Source organism: Bos grunniens, chromosome 9 (assembly GCF_055505025.1).
Source record: "Bos grunniens cultivar Pamir isolate PY7600 chromosome 9, Bosgru_T2T1.0, whole genome shotgun sequence".
Classification (NCBI taxonomy): Eukaryota; Metazoa; Chordata; class Mammalia; order Artiodactyla; family Bovidae; genus Bos; species Bos grunniens.
The window spans coordinates 73996647-74017460 of NC_141173.1; the positions used below are offsets into that span (position 1 = coordinate 73996647).

General features: G+C 37.8%; 1 protein-coding gene across 8 annotated transcripts in view; it reads right to left on the minus strand.

Moving 5' to 3' along the window:
- Positions 1-8695: 8695 nt before the first annotated feature.
- HBS1L (HBS1 like translational GTPase) overlaps positions 8696-20814 on the minus strand; it is an 85880-nt gene continuing 73761 nt past the window's right edge. For 5 of the 8 annotated variants that reach the window (XM_086316566.1, XM_086316565.1, XM_086316569.1 and 2 more), the window contains 5 exons: positions 18481-18571; positions 17956-18064; positions 13920-14020; positions 11225-11369; positions 8696-9364 (listed from right to left, as the gene is read on the minus strand). In XM_086316566.1, coding sequence (XP_086172692.1) covers positions 9353-9364; positions 11225-11369; positions 13920-14020; positions 17956-18064; positions 18481-18571 — 458 coding nt within the window. In that variant the 3' untranslated portion in view covers positions 8696-9352. Of the gene's footprint in view, positions 9365-11224; positions 11370-13919; positions 14021-16780; positions 18065-18480; positions 18589-20814 lie in introns of all 8 variants that reach the window. The other 3 variants (XR_015132419.1, XR_015132418.1, XR_015132420.1) reach the window with 2 other exon arrangements.

Consider the following 20814-nt stretch of genomic DNA (forward strand, 5'->3'; position numbering starts at 1 on the left):
ATCTGTCTATATCATGTTATTGGGTGCCAGACGGATAGTGCCAGGCCCTGAGGCAGGCTGTTTACACGAATTTACTCATTTGTTCCACACAAAAACCTATAGAAAGCAAATTTCCCCTCTTTTGTAGAAAAGCCAGCTTCAAAGAAGTGAAGTCCAAATGGCATAGTTGGTAAGGCTAAACAGTCATCTCGTCTCCAAGTTGCCTGCTTTTTCCTCAGTGCATCCGTCACTGCCTTCACCATCAGAGGTGGTTGAGGGCAGACTCTCTCTTTCCACCACCCACCATCTTCTACCTTGACTGTCTTGTCACTACACTGTCCATCCTGAAACCAGGGTGGTTGCTGCAGCAACATCTTCCCAGAGGTGATATGAAGATGACGACATCAGCCAAAACCATGCATGATGTGTATAAACAACCAGGATCCATGTCCATGATGTAAGAATTTCTGCAAATAGGTAAGAGAGATGAACAACCTCATAGAAAAGATAAGCAAAGGACAGTGTGGAAGTGTTAGTCTCTCTGCTGCTGCTGCTAGTGCTGCTAAGTTGCTTCAGTTGCGTCCAACTCTGTGCGACCCATAGACAGCAGCCCACCAGGCTTCCCGTCCCTGGGATTCTCCAGGCAAGAACGCTGAGTGGGTTGCCATTTCCTTCTCCAGGGGATCTTCCTGATCCAGGGATCAAACCCAGGTCCCCTGCATTTCAGGCAGATCCTTTACCTTCTGAGCCACCAGAGAAGCCCCAAGCAAAGGAAAGGAAAAAGCAGTTCACAGCAAAGGGAACAGAGCAGGCTAATGAGGGTGTGAAAAGATGCTACATATCACTGTTAAGCAGGGAATTGTGAAAGACTAAGAGGAGCTATGTTGCCAAGCTGCCTGGAGAACAGCTTATTTTTTTAATATGACATTTTTCGTATTTATTTATTTGATTTGTGGTTGCTGGGTCTTGGTTGCTGCATGCAGGCTTTCTCTAGTTGCAGTGCATTGGCTTCTGGCATCAGTGGCTTCTCCTATCATGGAGCACAGGCTCTAGGCACACGTGCTACAGTAGTTGCAGCTCTCAACCTTAGTTCCCCCACGGCATGTGGAATCTTCCGCGACCAGGGATCAAGCCCATGTCCCCTGCGTTGGCAGGCAGATTCTTATTCATTGTAGTACCAGGGAAGCCCCCAGTTTCCTTTTATGTTGAAGTATAGTTGTTTTACAACATTGTGTTAGTTTCAGATGTATACTCTTTAAGATTCTTTTCCCTTATAGATTATTATAAGATACTGAATAGAGTTCTCTGGGCTACACATTTGCTGCTAAGTAGCTTCAGTTGTTTCTGACTCTTTGCGACCCTATGGACCATGGACCACCCCTCTTGTATATGGGATTCTCCAGGCAGGAACACTGGAATGGGTTGCCATGCTCTCCTCCAGGGGATCTTCCCAACCCAGGGATGGAACCTGTGTCTCTCGAATCTCTTGCATCTCCTGCACTGGCAGGCAGGTTCTTTACCACTAGCCCACGTGGGAAGCCCATTATGATCAAATTGCCAACATCCACTGGATCATCGAAAAAGCAAGAGAGTTCCAGAAAAACATCTATTTCTGCTTTATTGACTATACCAAAGCCTTTGATCACAACAATCTCTGGAAAATTCTGAAAGAGATGGGAATACCAGACCACCTGACCTGACTCTTGAGAAATCTGTATGCAGGTCAGGAAGCAACAGTTAGAACTGGACATGGAACAACAGACTGGTTCCAAATAGGAAAAGGAGTACGTCAAGTCTGTATATTGTCACCCTGTTTATTTAACTTCTATGCAGAGTACATCATGAGAAACGCTGGGCTGGAAGAAGCACAAGCTGGAATCAAGATTGCCGGGAGAAATATCAATAACCTCAGATACCACCCTTATGGCAGAAAGTGAAGAAGAACTAAAGAGCCTCTTGATGAAAGTGAAAGAGGAGAGTGAAAAAGTTGGCTTAAAGCTCAACATTCAGAAAATGAAGATCATGGCATCCGGTCCCATCACTTCATGGCAAATAGATGGAGAAACAGTGGAACCAGTGACAGACTTTATTTTTGGGGGCTCCAAAATCATTGCAAATGGTGACTGCAGCCATGAAATTAAAAAGCGCTTACTCCTTGGAAGGAAAGTTATGACCAACCTAGATAGCATATTAGAAAGCAGAGACATTACTTTGCCAACAAAGGTCTGGCTAGTCAAGGCTATGGTTTTTCCATTAGTTATGTATGGATGTGAGAGTTGGACTATAAAGAAAGCTGAGCACTGAAGAATTGATGCTTTTGAAATGTGGTGTTGAAGACTCTTGAGAGTCCCTTGGACTGCAAGGAGATCCAACCAGTCCATCCTAAAGGAGATCAGTCCTGAATATTCACTGGAAGGACTGATGTTGAAGCTGAAGCTCCAGTACTTTGGCCACCTGATGTGAAGAGCTGACTCATTGGAATGGACCCTGATGCTGGGAAAGATTGAAGGCAGGAGAAGGGGACAATAGAGGATGAGATGGTTGGATGGCATCACTGACTCAATGGACTTGAGTTTGAGTGAACTCCGGGAGTTGGTGATGGACAGGGAGGCCTGGCGTGCTGCAGTCCATGGGGTCACAAAGAGTTGGGCACAACTGAGCAACTGAACTGAAGTGTGTATCTGTTAATTTCCAATTCATCCCTCCCCCCCTTCCCCTTTGGTAATCATAAAGTTTGTTTTGTGGATCTGTTTGTAAATAATTCATTTGTATCACTTTTTTAGGTTTCACATGAGTGATATGATATGATATTTGTCTTTTGCTGTCTTATTAATACTTCACTCATCTCTAGGTCCATCCCTATTGCTGCAAAGGGCATTATTTCACTCTTGTCTATGGTGGAGTGATATTCCATCATGTGTGCATACCACATCTTTATTCATTCATCACTCGATGGGCATTTAGGTTGTTTCCATGTCTTGGCTTTTGTAAATAGTGTTACCATATTTATTTCATTTATTTCACTATTAATTTAAGTGGTTTCAATATAAGAGAAGTGGGATCTTCTGAAAGCTAAAAGCTGACCTGGCACTCACAGCTGGGCCATGGTGTTCTCCTATTGGACACTGCTAATTCTTAAATCTCTGACATCGGACAAGGTTATTCTGCGCTCCTGATGAAGTGAGTTAACCAACACTAGACACACCTGCTGGTGGGCTGCAGTCCCTCGGGTCGCTAAGAGTCAGACACGACTGAGCGACTTCACTTTCACTTTTCACTTTCATGCATTGGAGAAGGAAATGGCAACCCACTCCAGTGTTCTTGCCTGGAGAATCCCAGGAACAGGGGAGCCTGGTGGGCTGCCGTCTATGGGGTCGCACAGAGTTGGACACGACTGAAGTGACGAAGCAGCAGCAGACACGCCTGAGTAGATTAACGCCCTCTTGTGGCTAACGTGGATGACTGCTGCTGCTTTACCTTGTTCCTTTCTTCTACTTCCTAGATGAAAGTAGATCAACTACAGAATTACTCTCCACTTTCTGACAGTGCCCAACCCAGAAGAAACCATTGTTCACTTGAGCCCTCCCTCCTAATTACCTACATGTGCTCAGTTCTTTACACCCTCTTATTGTGAAGTACCTAGACTCCACGTTGTGTGGTCTCTGTGACAAATGTCAATAAAATAATTTTGACTATAGTTGTGTCCTGTGGCCTTTGATGACATCCATAAATGATGGGCATCAACACATGCTTGCTAAGGAATTGTCTACCATAATATCCCCAATCTAAGTTGTGAGGTACTTCTTTATGATCTCAGCATTTTAAATCCTGCCTCCCCAATCCCTCACCCCTCTCCCAGGACATCTTTTGAGATTCTTACCCGAACCTATAAATAATGTCATAGCTGAATAATCAATGTGGGGGTTACAGTCCCTTTAGTTTTATGTATTTAGCTTCTGTGTCCTTTTTTATTTTGGAATTTAGTATTGTAGGAAAATCTAAGGCTAATTTTTTGTTTCTTTGAAGATGAATTTTGGGAGAATTTTGTATTGTTCCCAAGGCTTGTTTAATCTGGTTGTAATTCTTTTGTGATGTTTTACATAAAATATGGCGCAATCTTGGGTTTCCCTGTTCATTATTTTCACTATCTGCATTCTAGGAGTGGTTTTCAAGGACAACTTCTGTACTGTCAATTTTCCTGCAACTGTTATCTATTTTACAGCCTTTGTCGAATATTTAAATTTTACTATTATGATTTAGGCTCCATGTAGTCTCTTCTAACCTGTCCTGATCCTTTTCTCAACTCATCAATATCTCCTTACATCTTATAGACACCGTGTACCAGTTACTGAAATAAAACTTTTGGGTCCTGCAATCCACCCGAAAGGTTTTTGTCTGCATGTGCTCAGTTACTACAGATTTTAACTGCAGGTCTGTTATATATTAAGCATGATTTTCGAACCATCTTTAAATAGAAATATACCCAAGCCCAGAATTGCAAAGTACTAACGTGTCAGTTACCCACACCACCTCACAGTCCCCCTGAGAGCTAGGAGAATCCCCAGCAGCCAGCTGATTGCTCATTATTACCTTTCTGAAATGCAAGCACATTAGAATCTTCCAGGCTCAAGAGGGTCACCCCAGTTTAGGAAAGGCATCAAATTTGGGCTGTGGTTCACCAGACAAGACGGCAGACAAGAGCAGCTTTAAAGTTTGCTTCTAACAGATTTTCTTTTTCCTTCACTATAAAAAAAAGCCCCTTCACACACAGCATTATAATAGAAATAAAAGCTTGTAATCCTCTGACAATACAGATGCAAAGAAATGAGAATCATTGACAACATTACCACCAGGATTAATTCTTTCATTCATTTAACAATTGCACATAAGAAGCACCACACCCGTTGCTGAAACAATCAGAAGGAAAACAGGTCTCTTTCCTCTTGGAACTTACATTTCAGTGGAAAGAGAAAACAATAACTAATCATACAAACCAATATACAATTGAACCCTGAAAGTATCCTGAGAAGACAGGTCCCATGGAAGCACATATTAATAGTAACCCATCTTCCTTACACTAGTCAGAGGCCAGGGGCTCCCTGAGAAAGAGGTGATGAGGGGCAACACAGGATCAGGACCTAATGTTCCACAGTGCTCTGATTAATTATTATCACATATGGTTACATGGCTCATCTCATTCCTAGTGAGTCTATATATTTTTCCTTTTAAAAGTTTTGAATACCTTTGGAATTTTCAAAGAACCCGGCTATAAATTACTTGATCCATTCTACTTTTGCTCTGCAAGCAAGATCCCAGGCCAAGAAGGGCTTTAAGTATCTTCAACAAGGGTCATTGCTGGCCTCCTCGTCTTCCCACTTGGACCGTCCCTCACGTCAGTGTGGTTCTGCTGACCTGTGCCAGCTGTGGCCCCACTGTTAAGATTCTCACTGGCATGGCTCTTGTTCCTGGACGTGGGTGGGTTCTAAAGGATGGTTTTCAGTGTTGGTGGGATCTTAAGTTGCTGCTGTGTGTTTAAAAGCTGCATTCTTGGATGATTTTGCCAATGCAAAACATGACCTGTTTCCCTCCACTAATTCTGAACTGGTCAGAGACTGTGATTTACAGGTTGGATTACTTTAACACAAGAGGCTCTCTTATGTTAAGTACAATCTTACTTCAATGTTAACGGGCTCCCCTCTTCACCTAGTCCCTCCTGCATTGTCCTTAGGGTGCATTCCTCTTAAATGCCTTCATACATTAATTCTCACTTGCAGTTTGTAGTACCAAGACCCCCTGGCTGAACTGTCAGCCCCACAAAGACCTAAGCTGCAGAGCTCTCTTCTGTGCCTGGAATAAGACAAACTCACACCAGGGAGGAAAGAAGGAATGTTTTTGTATTTACAGATTTTTCTGGATGTTTTAGAGGGAAGTTGGAAAACAGTGACCCAGTGATTTTTATCGAGTCTTCTTATCTAGAAGCTTTTTATAACTTTTGACTGTTGCTGAAGCTCCAATACTTTGGCTACCTGATGTGAAGAGCTTCCTCATTGGAAAAGACCCTGATGTTGGGAAAGACTGAGGGAAGAAGGGGGTGGCAGAGGATGAGATAGTTAGATAGCATTAGCAACTGAACGGACATGAATTTGAGCAAACTCTGGGAGATAGTGGAGAACAGACGAGCCTGGCATGCTACAGTCTATGAGGTTGCAAAGAATCAGACATGACTTAGTAACTGAACAAGACCATAATCTTGACTAACTCCTATACATTGATGTTTGTAATTTTATATTTTTAAATAATTTTTAAAGTTATATTTCTATCAAAAAAAATCTTGATTATAAAATGAAAAAAGCCTGACTAATGATCACAACTCCAAAAAAAATATGCCTGAGAGACAGAAAAGAAATACATCAAAACGTTACCAGCAGTAATATTTAGGCAATACTTAAGGAGAAGGCAATGGCACCCCACTCCAGTACTCTTGCCTGGAAAATCCCATGGAAGGAGGAGCCTGGTAGGCTGCAGTCCCTGGGGTCGTGAAGAGTCGGACACGACTGAGCGACTTCACTTTCACTTTTCACTTTCATGCATTGGAGAAGGAAATGGCAACCCACTCCAGTGTTCTTGCCTGGAGAATCCCTGGGACAGCAGAGCCTGGTGGGCTGCCATCTATGGGGTCGCATAGAGTCAGACACGACTGAAGTGACTTAGCAGTAGCAGTAACAACTATGGGTCAATTTTATTCTTTCTTCTACTTTTCTTTATTTTCCAAATTTTCCAGAGTGAATGATTACATTTTAGCAATGGTTAAAATTACTAGTTTGTGTATTCACAGGAGAAAAAAAGGACTATGTCCAGAAGTTGTTTTCTAAACCAATATTCGAGTTTCTAAAATTCAAGAATGAATGTGTAGAAAAACACTATCAAGTCAAACTGTGGATCCGAAATCTTTTCAAGCCCGGTTACCAAACAGGCAACTGATCCAGTGGAGACCCATGAAGAGTTGAGATAAGAGGACAAAGCCACTTATGTGAAGAAAGAGTGAAGGAGATAAATAGGAAGGAGAAGCAGAGACAAGAAGTACCTGAAGCAAAATGACCCAAAATGAACACACTATTTTGTATGGGTAAATCTCAGGGGAAGGATTTCAGACCAAACCAAGCTTGGGCATGCTTGCTGGACACCCTGTCACTAACCTGCCACAGTGGGTCCTCTTAATATCACCACCCCCTCAACAACAATTCATATAAACACAATGTAAATAAAAGGATCACTCTATCACAATTGAATGAAGAAATAAACTCATTTCTACTACTGCTACGATTACTTGTTTTATGCTAAATTTTTACTTAGAATTCTTAATGCTATACTATCGTGCCCTTGTATGTGATACAGAGCGGATGTCTGTTTTTGCATCCCACCCCTCCCCCCGCTCCCCAATCCATTTCCCCTTCCTCACAGCATCCTGAATTTCCTTCCATCCCTTCCACAGTCCTCAGCTATGTGCTTTGGATGAAATTTACATCATATCCAAAGGATGCTCCAAGGAAAGAAATTAAACATAATTACAGTCAATGGGAAGATGTTTTTAGGTCTTGTGGAAAAGACATGTTTTAGCCCGTCTGTGTGCTTGGAGGGTCTGAGGATCTATATGTGGAACTACAGGGGTTCCGTATGGAGTCTGAGGGTAAAACCCACACTGGAAAAGGGAGAGTACAGATAAGTTTTTGTATGACTCTGTGACTCAAACAAGGCCAGGGATGAAAGCCAGGGCTACTGCTGAAAAACCAGGACTCTGCTAGTCTTTCTTTTTCGCTTGATTCACTTAAAGTCAGGTTTCCATCCGACTATCCATACGGTGCTTAGTCACTCAGTTGTCTGACTCTCGGCGACCCTTTGGACTGTAGCTTGCCACGTTCCTCTGTCATGGGATTTTTCAGGCAAGAATACTGGAGTGGATAGAAATTTCCTTCTCTAAGGGATCTTTCCAACCCAGGGATCAAACCCACGTCTCTGGTGTCTCCTACACCGCAGGCAGATGCTTTACCTGCTGAGCCATTCTGTCAGATGTATCTGTTAAATGTCTGATTAACATAGTGTAGAAACAAAACACTTTCTTGCCTTAGTTAAGTTTACTCTCGTCACAGCTATACATATATTTTTCAGTAAAAAAATGTGCTCATCTTATGATGGTCCACCAAGCAGCACATTTATGGTCTGTACATCTTACCAGACTTACTCTTCAATTACGAAGAAATGCTATTGAATATGGCAAGCCATCGATATACAAATTACATCATTTCCCAGTTAAAAAAAAAAAAAAATTCTATCATATTGTCCATCAGATCAGGGTCCCAGGCTCAGCTGAGGACAAAATCTACTCCAAAGCAATTGTACGCAGGAGGGAGCTCAACGAATACTTGCTCACTAAATATATCTTGGAGTCTGCTCAAACTTTAAAGAAAAACATGACTCTTACTCATAGGGGACTTATGATCTATAACATATACAAGATGAAGTCATTATACATGGAATTATGGAAGTGAGAATGGGAAAAATAAAGTTATGGTTAGAAATGGATGAGATTAAATTTGCTCTGTTAGGATAAAAAGCAAGAATTCACATGAAAGAGTTGGGAAACTCGTAGGCGAAAAAGATCCCAAGAAACCTAAGCCCTACTTGGAAATCTCATAAACATCAATGAAACCAGAACACATTTTGTTGTTATGCTTAAACTAAGACATTTTATTAGCTAGCTTTACATCTTAAATATTACTTCTGTTACCAAAGGAACAATTTCCACTAATTCCAAACTAAGCTTTCAAATGGTTGCTTGCTGAAGGAAGAATACTCTTATGCTCAACACCAAATACCTTAATTATAACCTTCAACAAATCTTTTCTTAGAGTTAACTAAAAAACTATTCAGTTCAAATATTAACTACCTCAATAATCCATTTTAGCTATTTGTCCTTAAAAACATGTCTTGTAGAGTTGAAATCAGAAGAGAAAACTGTAAACATTTGTAGTTTGGCTGAAAGTAGAGTTCACTTCATGATGATTCAATGTCTTCTAACACACTTCTGATGGCTTCCATAAATCTCAGTAAGGTAAATCCATTACTAATATTTCAAAGGAAAAAGCTAGTTTTTAAAATCAAAGTGCAGTATTAGCCTTTCTTTGTCAGTTGGCAACTTGAAATTTTTGTAGGGCTGATGAATACTTCTTTGTGGTTGATCATAGCTCTAATTTTCTCTCTCACTTTAAAAAAAATATCAATTGCACATTGTTGCTTTAACTGAGTAACTGGATTCTTTCAAAACGGAGGTTAGCTATCTCATTAAATTTAGAAACATGGTAGAAATTCTGACCCATCAATCTTTTATCTGTAAAAGAAAAAAAAGTATTTGCTATAATTTAACCAATCACATTACATCAAAGGAACCATCAACAACAAAACAAAAGGAAAACGGCAGTGGAGTAATCATTATATCAGATAGAACTTTTGTTTTTCCTGCAACTTTTCTCCTTTCCTAGTCATGTTATTTGAGATTTTCTATCTCTCCATTATTTTCCACAAGAAACTGCATCTTATTTTTAGAATCCTCTTTTTTAAAGAATGTTTTGACAAATTAAATGACAAAGATATTAGGTAACATTTACTGAATTCTTTCTAAATGCCAATCACTGTGCCAAGTGCTTTATACAGATCATTTCATTTCACAACTCCAGAAAGTAGATTCTATTACCCTGTTTTCATAGATGAATCAATGACAGGAGAAATGCTATGCTTCTGCAGCTAGGAATTAGTAGAGCAATAACTCAATTTGGGCTTATGTTTAACTCCAGAGCCTTCTATATGACACAGGTATGTATAACTGAATTTTGATGCAACATGAAGCCCATGTCAAAAGTATCCATCCAGTTAAATGAGGTGAGTAATTTTTATGCAGAAAACAATCATATGAAGTAATGAAGCCCCTTTTAAAAATACATGCGTACCTCAGAGATATTGTGGGTTTGATCTCAGACCACTTCAATAAAGTGAGAATCACAATAAAGTGAGTCATAGGAATTTTTTTTGGTTTCCCACTGCATAGAAAAGTTACATTTATACTATGCTATGGTCTATTAAGAGTGTAATAGCATTATGTTTATAAAAAAAATCTACATACCTTAACTTAAAAACACTTCATTGCTAAAAATTGCTAATCATCATCTGAGCCTTGGGTGAGTCATAATTTTTTTTTTTGTAACAGCAACATCACAGGCACCCATAACAAATATAATGCGAGTGAGTGTCGAAGTCACTGTTGTGTCCAACTCTTTGTGATTCCATGGACTGCAGCCCACCAGGCTTGTCTGTCCATGGAATTCTCCAGGCAAGAATACTGGAGTGGGTGGCCATTTCCTTCTCCAGAGGATCTTCCCAACCTAGGGACTGAATTCAGGTCTCCTGCATTAAGGCAGATTCTTAACCATCTGAGCCACCAGGGAAGCTCAACAAAGATAACAAATAATGCAAAAGTCTGAAACAAGAATTACCAAAATGTGAAACAGAGACATGAAGTGAGCAAATGCTGTTGGGAAAATTGTGCCTATAGACTTGCTTGAGGCAAAGTTGCCATAAACCTTTATTTCTAAAAGAATGCAATATTTGCAAAGTGTAATAAAATGAGGCACGCTCATATTCATAAGATCTATATTAACATATCATACTGTGGAAGAAAATTAAAGTTAATGAAATTCTGGTTCATTTCTGGCTATCTTCTCCAAAACTCAGCTGTACTTACCTTATCCTTACAGATTAGGTATGTTTCAGAAACACTACTGGTATGTTAACTGAACTTCCTGAATGAATGCATTAAGAGCTAGTTATTTAAAGAAAAAAGTAAGGAGGGTGCTTCTGTTAAACAAACCACTACCCCCAATTAACTGACTCTTAAAGTCTATATTTTCATGATTTGTATTGCATACTTACAGATCTATTTTTCAATGGATTTCCTTTAATATTGAGCAATAATTTTACTGGTGGAGAAGACAATCTGGAAGTCTTATTATGAGAAAATCTAAGACCAAACATTTTCTTCTCATCATTCTTTTAATTTTTAATATAATTTTTAAAATGCTGTTCTAATATATCATAACTGTTCCCCTTAGGCCATAAAATCTCAGGAATCATTCTTAAAAGTAGAAAAAGAATAGACATAATAACCATGGACACATAATCAGTCACTTTAAAATACCTCAGTCACTACACCAGCAGCTATGGTAGAACCACTGTAGCGCAGCATAAATCTCCCCAGCTCTTTAAAGTCTTTGTAGAGCTCAAGAGCCACTGGTCTTTGTGTCTGTAGCTCCACTAATGCATTCTGGCCTTTGGTCAACAATCTATCATGAAAAATAAAAGAAACCAATGGATATCTAATAGAGGTAAAAAATGTAATTAAAATCTGCAAAATAAACATTTCACATTCCATCTATAAATCAACTTAGTTTTTTAAAAAACTTAAAAAGGAAAAAGGGATTTTCTTTAAATGAAAATATATGCTTTTAAATTTGGGGTGGTTAGTTGAAAAAAATGAGAAGAGTAGTTCTAGATTTAAGAATTATTAGCTAGTTCATACATGTGTATGCACATATATATACACACATACATACATATACACATATTTTTTATAAACAATCCTCCAAATACAACTCTCTACCCCTTCAAGGATCCTATAATCTAAAACGCTCAGGACCTCTGCACAAAAGCCTTCTCTTTCATTCCCTTATGAAACTAAAGAAAATGATGCATTTGCATTTTAAAAGTGGAATGCAATGTCCTATGTCTTCCCCAGTTAAGTCCTAATTGGTAGATTATGTGTTAAAAAGTTATCTTTAAAGAGGACACTTTCCTAGTGCCACCACACTACCTGAGGGTTCTCTCTCCTTCCCTCTTCTCTCTTTTCTCACCTGGGAAGAGTGGTTCTTTAACAGAGGTTCAAGATAAAAACACATAAGATTTTCCCACAACATGCTGTTTGTAGGAAATGAAGGCAGATGAGGCATGGGCCTGACCGTAAACAGCTCCACACAAATAAGCAAACAAATAAAAATCCTTGTGTGCAAGGGCCCCACCAGCTTACTAAAGAAGTAGAACCCAAAGGGGACATTTTGAAACATTCTCTAATTCAATTTCTAGAATACTAGAAGGCTAGAGGACAGCAATCAAAAACTCCCCTTCTGAAAGACTACTTTAGGGACAGAAAGATAGAATAAACCAAGGTTCCCAAAAAAGTATGCCAAAAATTCTAAATACTGGTTTTGGGCAATTTCAGCTTACGGTCCCATTTGTTAGGATGGTGAACATTTAACATATTCATAATTTGCAGTTAAGTTTGGTTCTAGAAAGTCTGGCTCCATCCCATGTAAGTCAATTGAGTCTACAACATGCCTGAAGTGGAAGAAAAGCAGAAAGCCTAAATGATGTTGGTACAAAATAAAAGGACAAAGCTACAGATATGGTGATTGGGAAAACTAGCATGATAATATATTAAGACCTAGTGTCAGCATCACTGAGCTAGGACTCTGCAGCAGGAGCAGGGAGAGGAAAATTCAGGATTAGATCTGATGAGTCAGTATCAGATTGAGAACTTTCCAAATCACTTATATCTCAGTCCAACAGCCTGGTTCCTGCCAAAAAATATAATTTATGTGAACAAACTGACTGGATTAGAATCTTGAGCCTGCCACTTGCTAGCTTTATGATCTTGAACACGTTATACAATCTCTCTAGGCCTCAGTTTCCTTATCTGAAAAATGGGAAACATAGTAATACTTGATTCATACTGTAGCTGAGAATGTAAACCATACAAAAGCACTTATGACAGAACCAAGAAAAAAGTGGTCCTCAAGAAACATCAGTCATGATTAGTTCTATGACAATTCTCAGTACGTTATGGCAGGCGCTCATGCTAGAAGCTAGAGACTCAGGTTAAAAATAAAGAACTATCTTTAAAAGAGGCGTTAAGTAGCCTCCTTTTTCTAACTAATGGAGAACAAACATGGGTGTTAGAGTAGTGTGAAGTTCTATCTTCTACTTGCAACCAACCCTAAATTAACCCTCTAACCACCTTGGCCTCTTACACAGGTGCAAATGAGGAGGAATACCCCAGGACTTAAAAAAGGGGATTTTCGGTGGGACTCCCCATAGGGCTGAAGTAAGGAAAACCCCAGTGCTGAACCAGCCAAGCCAAACTGTGGTCAGTCTTTAGTTGAATTAGAGTAAGAAACTCAAGGTTCTCAGGAAGCACGTCTTCTGAAAAATCCCAAGCCTATCCCAGCCAAAGGGGAATTGTCCACACGTAGACACAGATACTAACGGTAATCAGAGGGGACAGACTTGTGATCACCTCAGCCCAAGGCACTAGGCGACTTTAAGGAGGAAAAAAGGATACTTCCCAGGTGGGAAAAAAACAGTGTGTAGGTCACTCTCTCCTTGAGGTATTCTTAGCACAGGGCATGATTCTCACGAAGGGGTAACAAGATAGTATAGAAGAACAATGAAGTTGGAATTTGGGACAAGTGGCTAGGCATAAATCAAACCCATCTTCAAAAATGTAAGACTGATTTTTTTTAATGCCTTCATTTTTACATCATCGGTATCTAAGGCTTGATAGTTAAATAAAAACTTATATTTACATTTTTATTTATAATTCACACCCATCACTATCATATGTAACAAATTATATCAAGCATTCCTACCTAAAATAGGAGCTTAAATATTTGTTTTTGTGTTTTCATCCAGTCCTTTAAAAAAATGATTTCTGGAACAAGTTAAAATAGACTTATCATAAAGAGAATTCACTTATCACAGAGAGAAATATTATACAAATGAATTCATCTGTAAGAAATGTACTTATATTGTGTTTGTTATTTACACATTAAAACACTTACTTAGGCTTTTTCTTTGTGACTTCACCAGTGCTTTTGTTTAAAACACTAATCAATCTTTTAATAACAGCGGGTTCACTGACGGTTTGGTAGTGTAACAGCACCTAAAAAAAGAATTGTAACACAAAAAAGTTGTTGGCTGCAGCATCTCTGGCCTTCTACTCTTGCACTCACACTGTATCACATCAGCCTCAGAACTACTGCCTGGAGTCACAGGATCTCCAGCTGCTTCCTTGAAGCCCTACCACTCTCATCAGGCTGTCCCTTAACTCACGAGGGGTAAGGTCATGGGAAGCGGTTCCAATCGCTCCTCCACCACTATGGTGGAAACCTGGGTAAATTACATAACCTTCCTTACATGGTTATGACGAGAATGAAATAATATCAGAGACAGTGCCTGGTACAGTGGATGTTCAGCAAATGTGAACTATTTCATCATAAAAACAAGGGAAGGGAAACTGTGTAACATTCAGCAGTAATATCATTCATTGTTGGATAATGAGACTAAAGTATTAAATGGATGTTTAGACAGGCTTTGAAGTCAGGCAGACATGAATTTGAATCCTTACTCCATGCTTTCTAGGCATGTAAGCTGGGGCAAGTCCTGTAATAACCCTTCCCACCCTTCTACCCCCAATATCCCCAGCCTCAGGTCCCTTGTCACTAAGTGAGGAAAACCAGACAATGTTATTTCAAAGTGGTGCCCAATACATGGTAAAGCTGAAGTTAACTGATGACCTTATATATTAGCTATTATTTCTCATGTTTCACATGTAAGGAAATCAGTATCAAATAGGTTAAGCAGCAATAATGGTGCCAAAACCACTACCAGAAAAGAACAGTCTTTTCAACAAATAGAGCTAGGAAAATGGGATATCGAGATCCAACAGAATGAAGACGAAGCTTTATACCATATACAAAAATCAACTCAAAATGGTGCGAAGATCTAAATAAAAGGACTAGAACTATGAGACTCTTAGAAGAAAACAGAAGGGGAAATCGTCTTAGTGTTGAATCTGGCAATGACTTTTTGGATATGACACCAAAAGTAAAGCAAAAAAAGAAAAAGAGAATGTTAATAAACTGGACATCAGCAAAGTTTAAGGTTCTTGTCAAAGGATATAAGAGTAAAAAGTAAACCCACAGAATGGAAGAGGGTATCTGCAAATGATACACTGATATGGAATTAAAACCTAAAATATATTTTTAAAAAATGAAAAGATGCTCAACATCAATAGCCATCAGGGAAAGACAAATCAAACACCACAATGATACAACCCTTCAAAATCATTAGTTTACCTATTATAAACAACAAACAAAAAGTCGTCCCCCCACACACAAGAAAGGAAAATAAATGTTGATGAGGCAGAAGAGAAATTAGAACCCCTGTCTACTGCTGGGTAGGAATGCAAAATTGGTACAGCTGCTGTGGAAAAGTTTAGTGGCTCCTCAAGAGTTAAACACAGAATTTCCACATGATCAAGCAACTCCACTCCTAGATTTATACCCAAAAGAATTGAAAGCAGGGGCTCAAACAGGTACTTGTATGCTGATGTTCATAGAAGCATCATTTACATCTGTCAAAAGATGGAAACAGACCAAACATCCATCAACAGATGAATGGATAAACAAAAAGTGGTATATACTTACAATGAAATATTATTCAGTCTTAAAAAGAAACAAAACTCTGATACATGCTACAGCATGGATGAACCTTAAAAGCATTATGTTAAGTGAAACAAGTCAGACACAAAAGGACAAATATTATATAATTCCACTTACACGAGGGATGTAGAACAGGCAAATTCACAGAGAAACAAAAATAGAACTGTGGTTACCAGAGGATGGGAGAAAGCATAATAGCAGGAGTGACTGTTTAATGGGTCCAGAGTTTGGGAAAGGAAACAGTTCTGGGGGTGGATAATGTCAATGGTTACACAACAAGGTGAATGTACTCTAATGACACTGGACTGTATTAAAAATGGTTAAAATGGCAAATTTTCCATTATAAATATTTTACCACAAAAAAAAAATAAAAATCAAAACATTAAGATTTAAAGTCTAATCCATTCGTATGTTTTTTCCTTCTTAAATATATAGAGTTTACCATATAAACAAGAGGAACAAAAAATATGTATTAAAGAACTAGTCCCTAAACAGTGATATTTTAATTGCTCAGGAAGCCTTTTCTTGGTTAAACTTTTAAAAATTGTGAGTTTCTTCCTACAGAGAATGGATTATATGACAAAACATGACCATTGTTTTGTGAGACAAATTTCATCCTGGTATTCGTGAATCAACATATGTGAGTGCAATCTCATAAAGCGGCACTGAAAAACGTTTAATTCATAAAAAAAAACTACAGCACACAGGAAGACAGTATTACTATTCAGAGTGATTACTGACTTCCTGACCGCTCTGCCTCTCCATTGGCAAAGACTATTGCTGCATGAGTAAAAACACAGGAACCAACCTCTCCAGCTTCTCTTCATGGGCACGCTGCTTTCTAAGAATGAGTGCAAGTCACTCATAGCCATTTCTTTCCTATCAACGCGTGAATTCTGAATATTTAAAAATCAAGTATTTGGAAGGAAACTTTTGCCTATTTTTTTTTTTAGCATGGCGAAATGAAATATGATTATAAAAGTAAAATGCTTAAATGATACCTTACAAATATACTTTCATAAGATCAAATTTACAAAAAAATCATTATAAAGAATTATAGCAAAGCATATATTTATCTCAAATAAAGGTGCAGAGGTATAAAATAGATTTAAATGAGCTAAATAAATTTATTCCCAATCTTTAAAATACTATCACTAATTTAAATAAAGTTTAAAGGTCAATTACTATTACTGCCTTACTTTTATTTCAGAGATGCATCAAATGGAGAAAATGATCTGTCTACATTTTCAAAGGCAAGCCATTTAATTCCACCGAGAAACATTTTTTATTGTCGTGGAGAACCTGTACTATATAAGCTGATCAAGAAAAGAAAGATAAGTCTAGTGGGAAAAATGCCCATTTGTTAAACAGCAAAAGAAAGGTACCAAACTATAAACAGAGCATGGTCCCAAATATCTGAAAAAAAAAAAAAAATTACACATAAAACAAAGACCTTTCCTGGATAAGTAACAATATAGTATATTGATTCATGGTTTATATGCACACACACACATGAGTGAGTGAAAGTCGCTCAGTCATGTCTGACTCTTTGCGACCCCATGGAAACCCTATATATACATACACACACATATATAGATCCATCTATACATATAAGATCCATATATACATAATTTATAGATCCATCAATATAATATATAAATCCATAGTAAGATCTGATTTTGGAGAAAGAAATGGCAACCTACTCCAGTATTCTTGCCTGGAGAATCCCATGGACAGAGGAGCCTGACAAGCCACAGTCTAGGGGGTCGCAAGAGTTGGACACAACTTAGCGACTACACCAACACCACCATCCCTCTTCCCATAAACATGTATGTTCAAATGGTGCTAGTCAATGATGACCCTGCAAACCAACCTCACAGCTTCAGCATAAAGTTTACCTTATGTCAAGTATCCCCAGAATATACCAGATACCAATGTACACAAAAAAAATACTCTGAAATGTAGAGAGTAGATATTTATAGGTTATGCAATTATAGAATGTTATTGTTTTTATTTTTGTGTTTTCCAAAATTTCAAAAAAACAAAGATGCAATCTAAGAAGTAATCTTTAGAACTCAGCAAAAAAGTATCTACTAATTTCCTTAAATGAATTTTTTTTACTATCATCAGTTTGTATCCTATTGATTATTAAATTTCTTCTCACTGCCTCTTTGAAAATAAATGCCAGACCTATGGATCAAAATAAAAAGCAAGACATGATTTTCAAATTCTAATTTCATGTTTTTCTGGATTACAGTAATACAATGGTAGCTGGAAATAACAATAGCATCATCAGTTATAAAGACAGTTACCACTTCTTAGGACAAAGTTACAGTGAATTTATAAAAACAGTAACAAATATTTTGAAACTTACGGGAAATCCTTTAGTGATAGGAATTTCAATATTAAAGATGAGGATTCGGGCTCTGAAACGAGTGCAAACCTTAATGGGTTCTTTGGGGACACAAAATATGCAGCCAACACTGTAACAACAACAAAACAAAACAAAAAAAGGAGAGTAGGTAGTTGGGAGGAATAATTAAATACATATCGAATACCTCTAAAACCATTTACAAAGTAAAACAATCAAGTAAATTAGGGACTTTTAAATATTCTCTTCTAGGTTAAAGCATGGCTTTACACCATTATTAACCTTATATCATTTTCACACACTACAGTTTTCCCTCAAAGGACATGTCAGGTATACATGCTGATGTGTATTAATTTAAATTTTAGTAAATTTTACTTATTCTTATACCTCCGCAAGTGCCTGTTTTTGGCCAAAGGAGATTCAGAATTAACACTCATTCTTTCATTTGAGCTGGTGAACTGCAAACTTTACGTGTTTTGAGGTTCTATATCCAAAACAATGGCTGCTTAAACTCATTTTGTCACTCACTTGATTTTGATGATATCCATTCCAACCAACGTAAGACTAACATGATCTCCTGCTGCCGCCCAGTCGACAGGTTCATCGTGCAGAGTGATTCCTGGAAATGAGTAAAAACTAAAGCATACAGTGAAACACCTCAATATCAAACCATAACAACCAAAGGAGTCTGGCTGATCTGTACCTCATCAGTCACTACTCATCATTTTCAATATGAATGGATTGAGATTGAGAAGTGTTAACTGTGAGCGTTGAGGAAAACACACTTCCTCCAGACTTGACTCTTCTGGACCACCACCCTAAACATAGAGTGACTTGCATTTGTCCATAAAAGGCTGATTTCTACTTATTTAACCAAAATTTTAAAACTCATTTACACAACTAGTATACTCATTACATAGGCCCCACTGCAATACATTAATGGATACAGGCATAAAAGTACAGTTCCAATTATTTTTAATAACAAAAGATGAGACTGGGGGAGATGCTTAACAGTATTTTATTCTCCTGAGCACTGCTTTAGACAACCACGTCAACAATCTCCTGTGTTCTCTGAGTTACCTACAGGGTGTCAGCACTCAGTCAGATGGTGCCCTTAGCATGCCCCTTCACGATTCCCAGCTCAAGAGAACTGCTTCTCAGAGAAAGATCCACAGCAATAAACAGTTATATGAAAAGGAGATTCATAGTGTAAAAAATTTTTTTAATGATCCCAGTTGTGGCTATATGCCTTTATTACCTAGGGAAAATCCTGGAGTACAAATGCCAAGGGCAATAATACTCAGGTATTTAAATAAAGGCTTTTAAAAAGTTGTTCATATTTTCTGATTCTGTGGGGTACATTCCTTTCCATTGTAACTTGAGTCTTCTGCGGAAAAAAGTATGTAGGCCAACCACTGGGGAATAGTTCTTGACTGACATGTTTTTAGTAAATTACAATTCACCCATCTATTCCTCAAAGTACTTACTTTTCCCATGTAGCATCCTCTTAAGTGAGTTTCTTTGAGACTCTCTGGGAGTTCAAGGAGAACTTTAAGGGCTCTGAGACAACCTAAAGCTTTATTCAAAATTTAATGTAGGTGTACATCTGCATTAATCTGAGAAGAGGGGCCATAACTTTCATCAAGGTATCAAAGAGGTTCCTGACTCCAAAAATGTTAACAATTATTATATTTTTAAATGTTGGTTACAATTTAATTAAATTTAGTTTTTTTTCATGTAAATTTAAAATGACCATATGTAATTTTTGGTTTGAAATGTGGAATTGAAATCAGGAGCTACTCACATAGACTAAAGATTGCCTTCAGCTTAAGAGTTTTCATACTAGAAGTTCAATTATAAAATTTTCTCAAGATTATGTATTATCTGATTTCCTTCCCCCAAACATGTTATACTGTCCTATACCGTGATATTTACTTTCTTAAGAACATTTTTCATAGTTCTTTTTTAACTCTCTAAGTGAAAATGTAATTTAGAATTTCCATTTGTTAGTAGCAGATTCAGTCAGTTCTCTTTTTTAGAATATTACTGGTTAGTGAGCCACAGCTGTACCTAAAGTGTTCAGATAGAAGGTGCATTAAACAATCAAGTAAATCAAGCAAAAGCATTAGAGTGAGAAATTGGGTGAGAAGTGTGATTTTCACAAAGTGAAGTGGTGCTTCTGACATGGCTTCCCTTTAAGAACCACTGGATTAAAGATAAGTGGTTGGAAGTTTTCTGGTGGGGTAGAAATAGGATGGAAAGAACCAAAGAACATGGAACTCTCAGAAGTGATCAAATTATAATTTTGGAGTTCACAAAGGAGCCAATCTTTAAGGTCCATGACCATGGTTTATGACCATGGTTTGAATTCATGTCTAAATGATTATACAAAAAAAATTCCCATTCTTAAAAAGCTCCTTAACATATAAAGAAATCAGTATTTCAAAAGTATTTCAGCTCTTGATCACTTTAAGAGACAAAAGCAGAGATTTAAACTTGCAAATAACAGGATTATGAAAAATGATTCCTTTTTAAAAAGTGTAAAATAACTTTGGCTTTCATTCTCTTATTCATCTTTAAATTTAGATTAAACTCTGTTACCTAGCAGATATTCATTAATTTCTTCTAATCCTTAAGGAAGCAGTTTTTAAAGTAAACAGAGCAATTCAAAAAATATACATTTGAATTCATAAGCTAGTTAAGTACAACTCTGGTTATAAACTATAAATAAGAGTAACAGAAGGACATGAGCAACTGAACAACAACAAACAGAAGGCAAAGTAGAAAATTTTAAATTTTAACATTACCAGTAGGTTATAATTAGCTTAAAATTGTTACAAATATTTACAGTATAAAGATCTT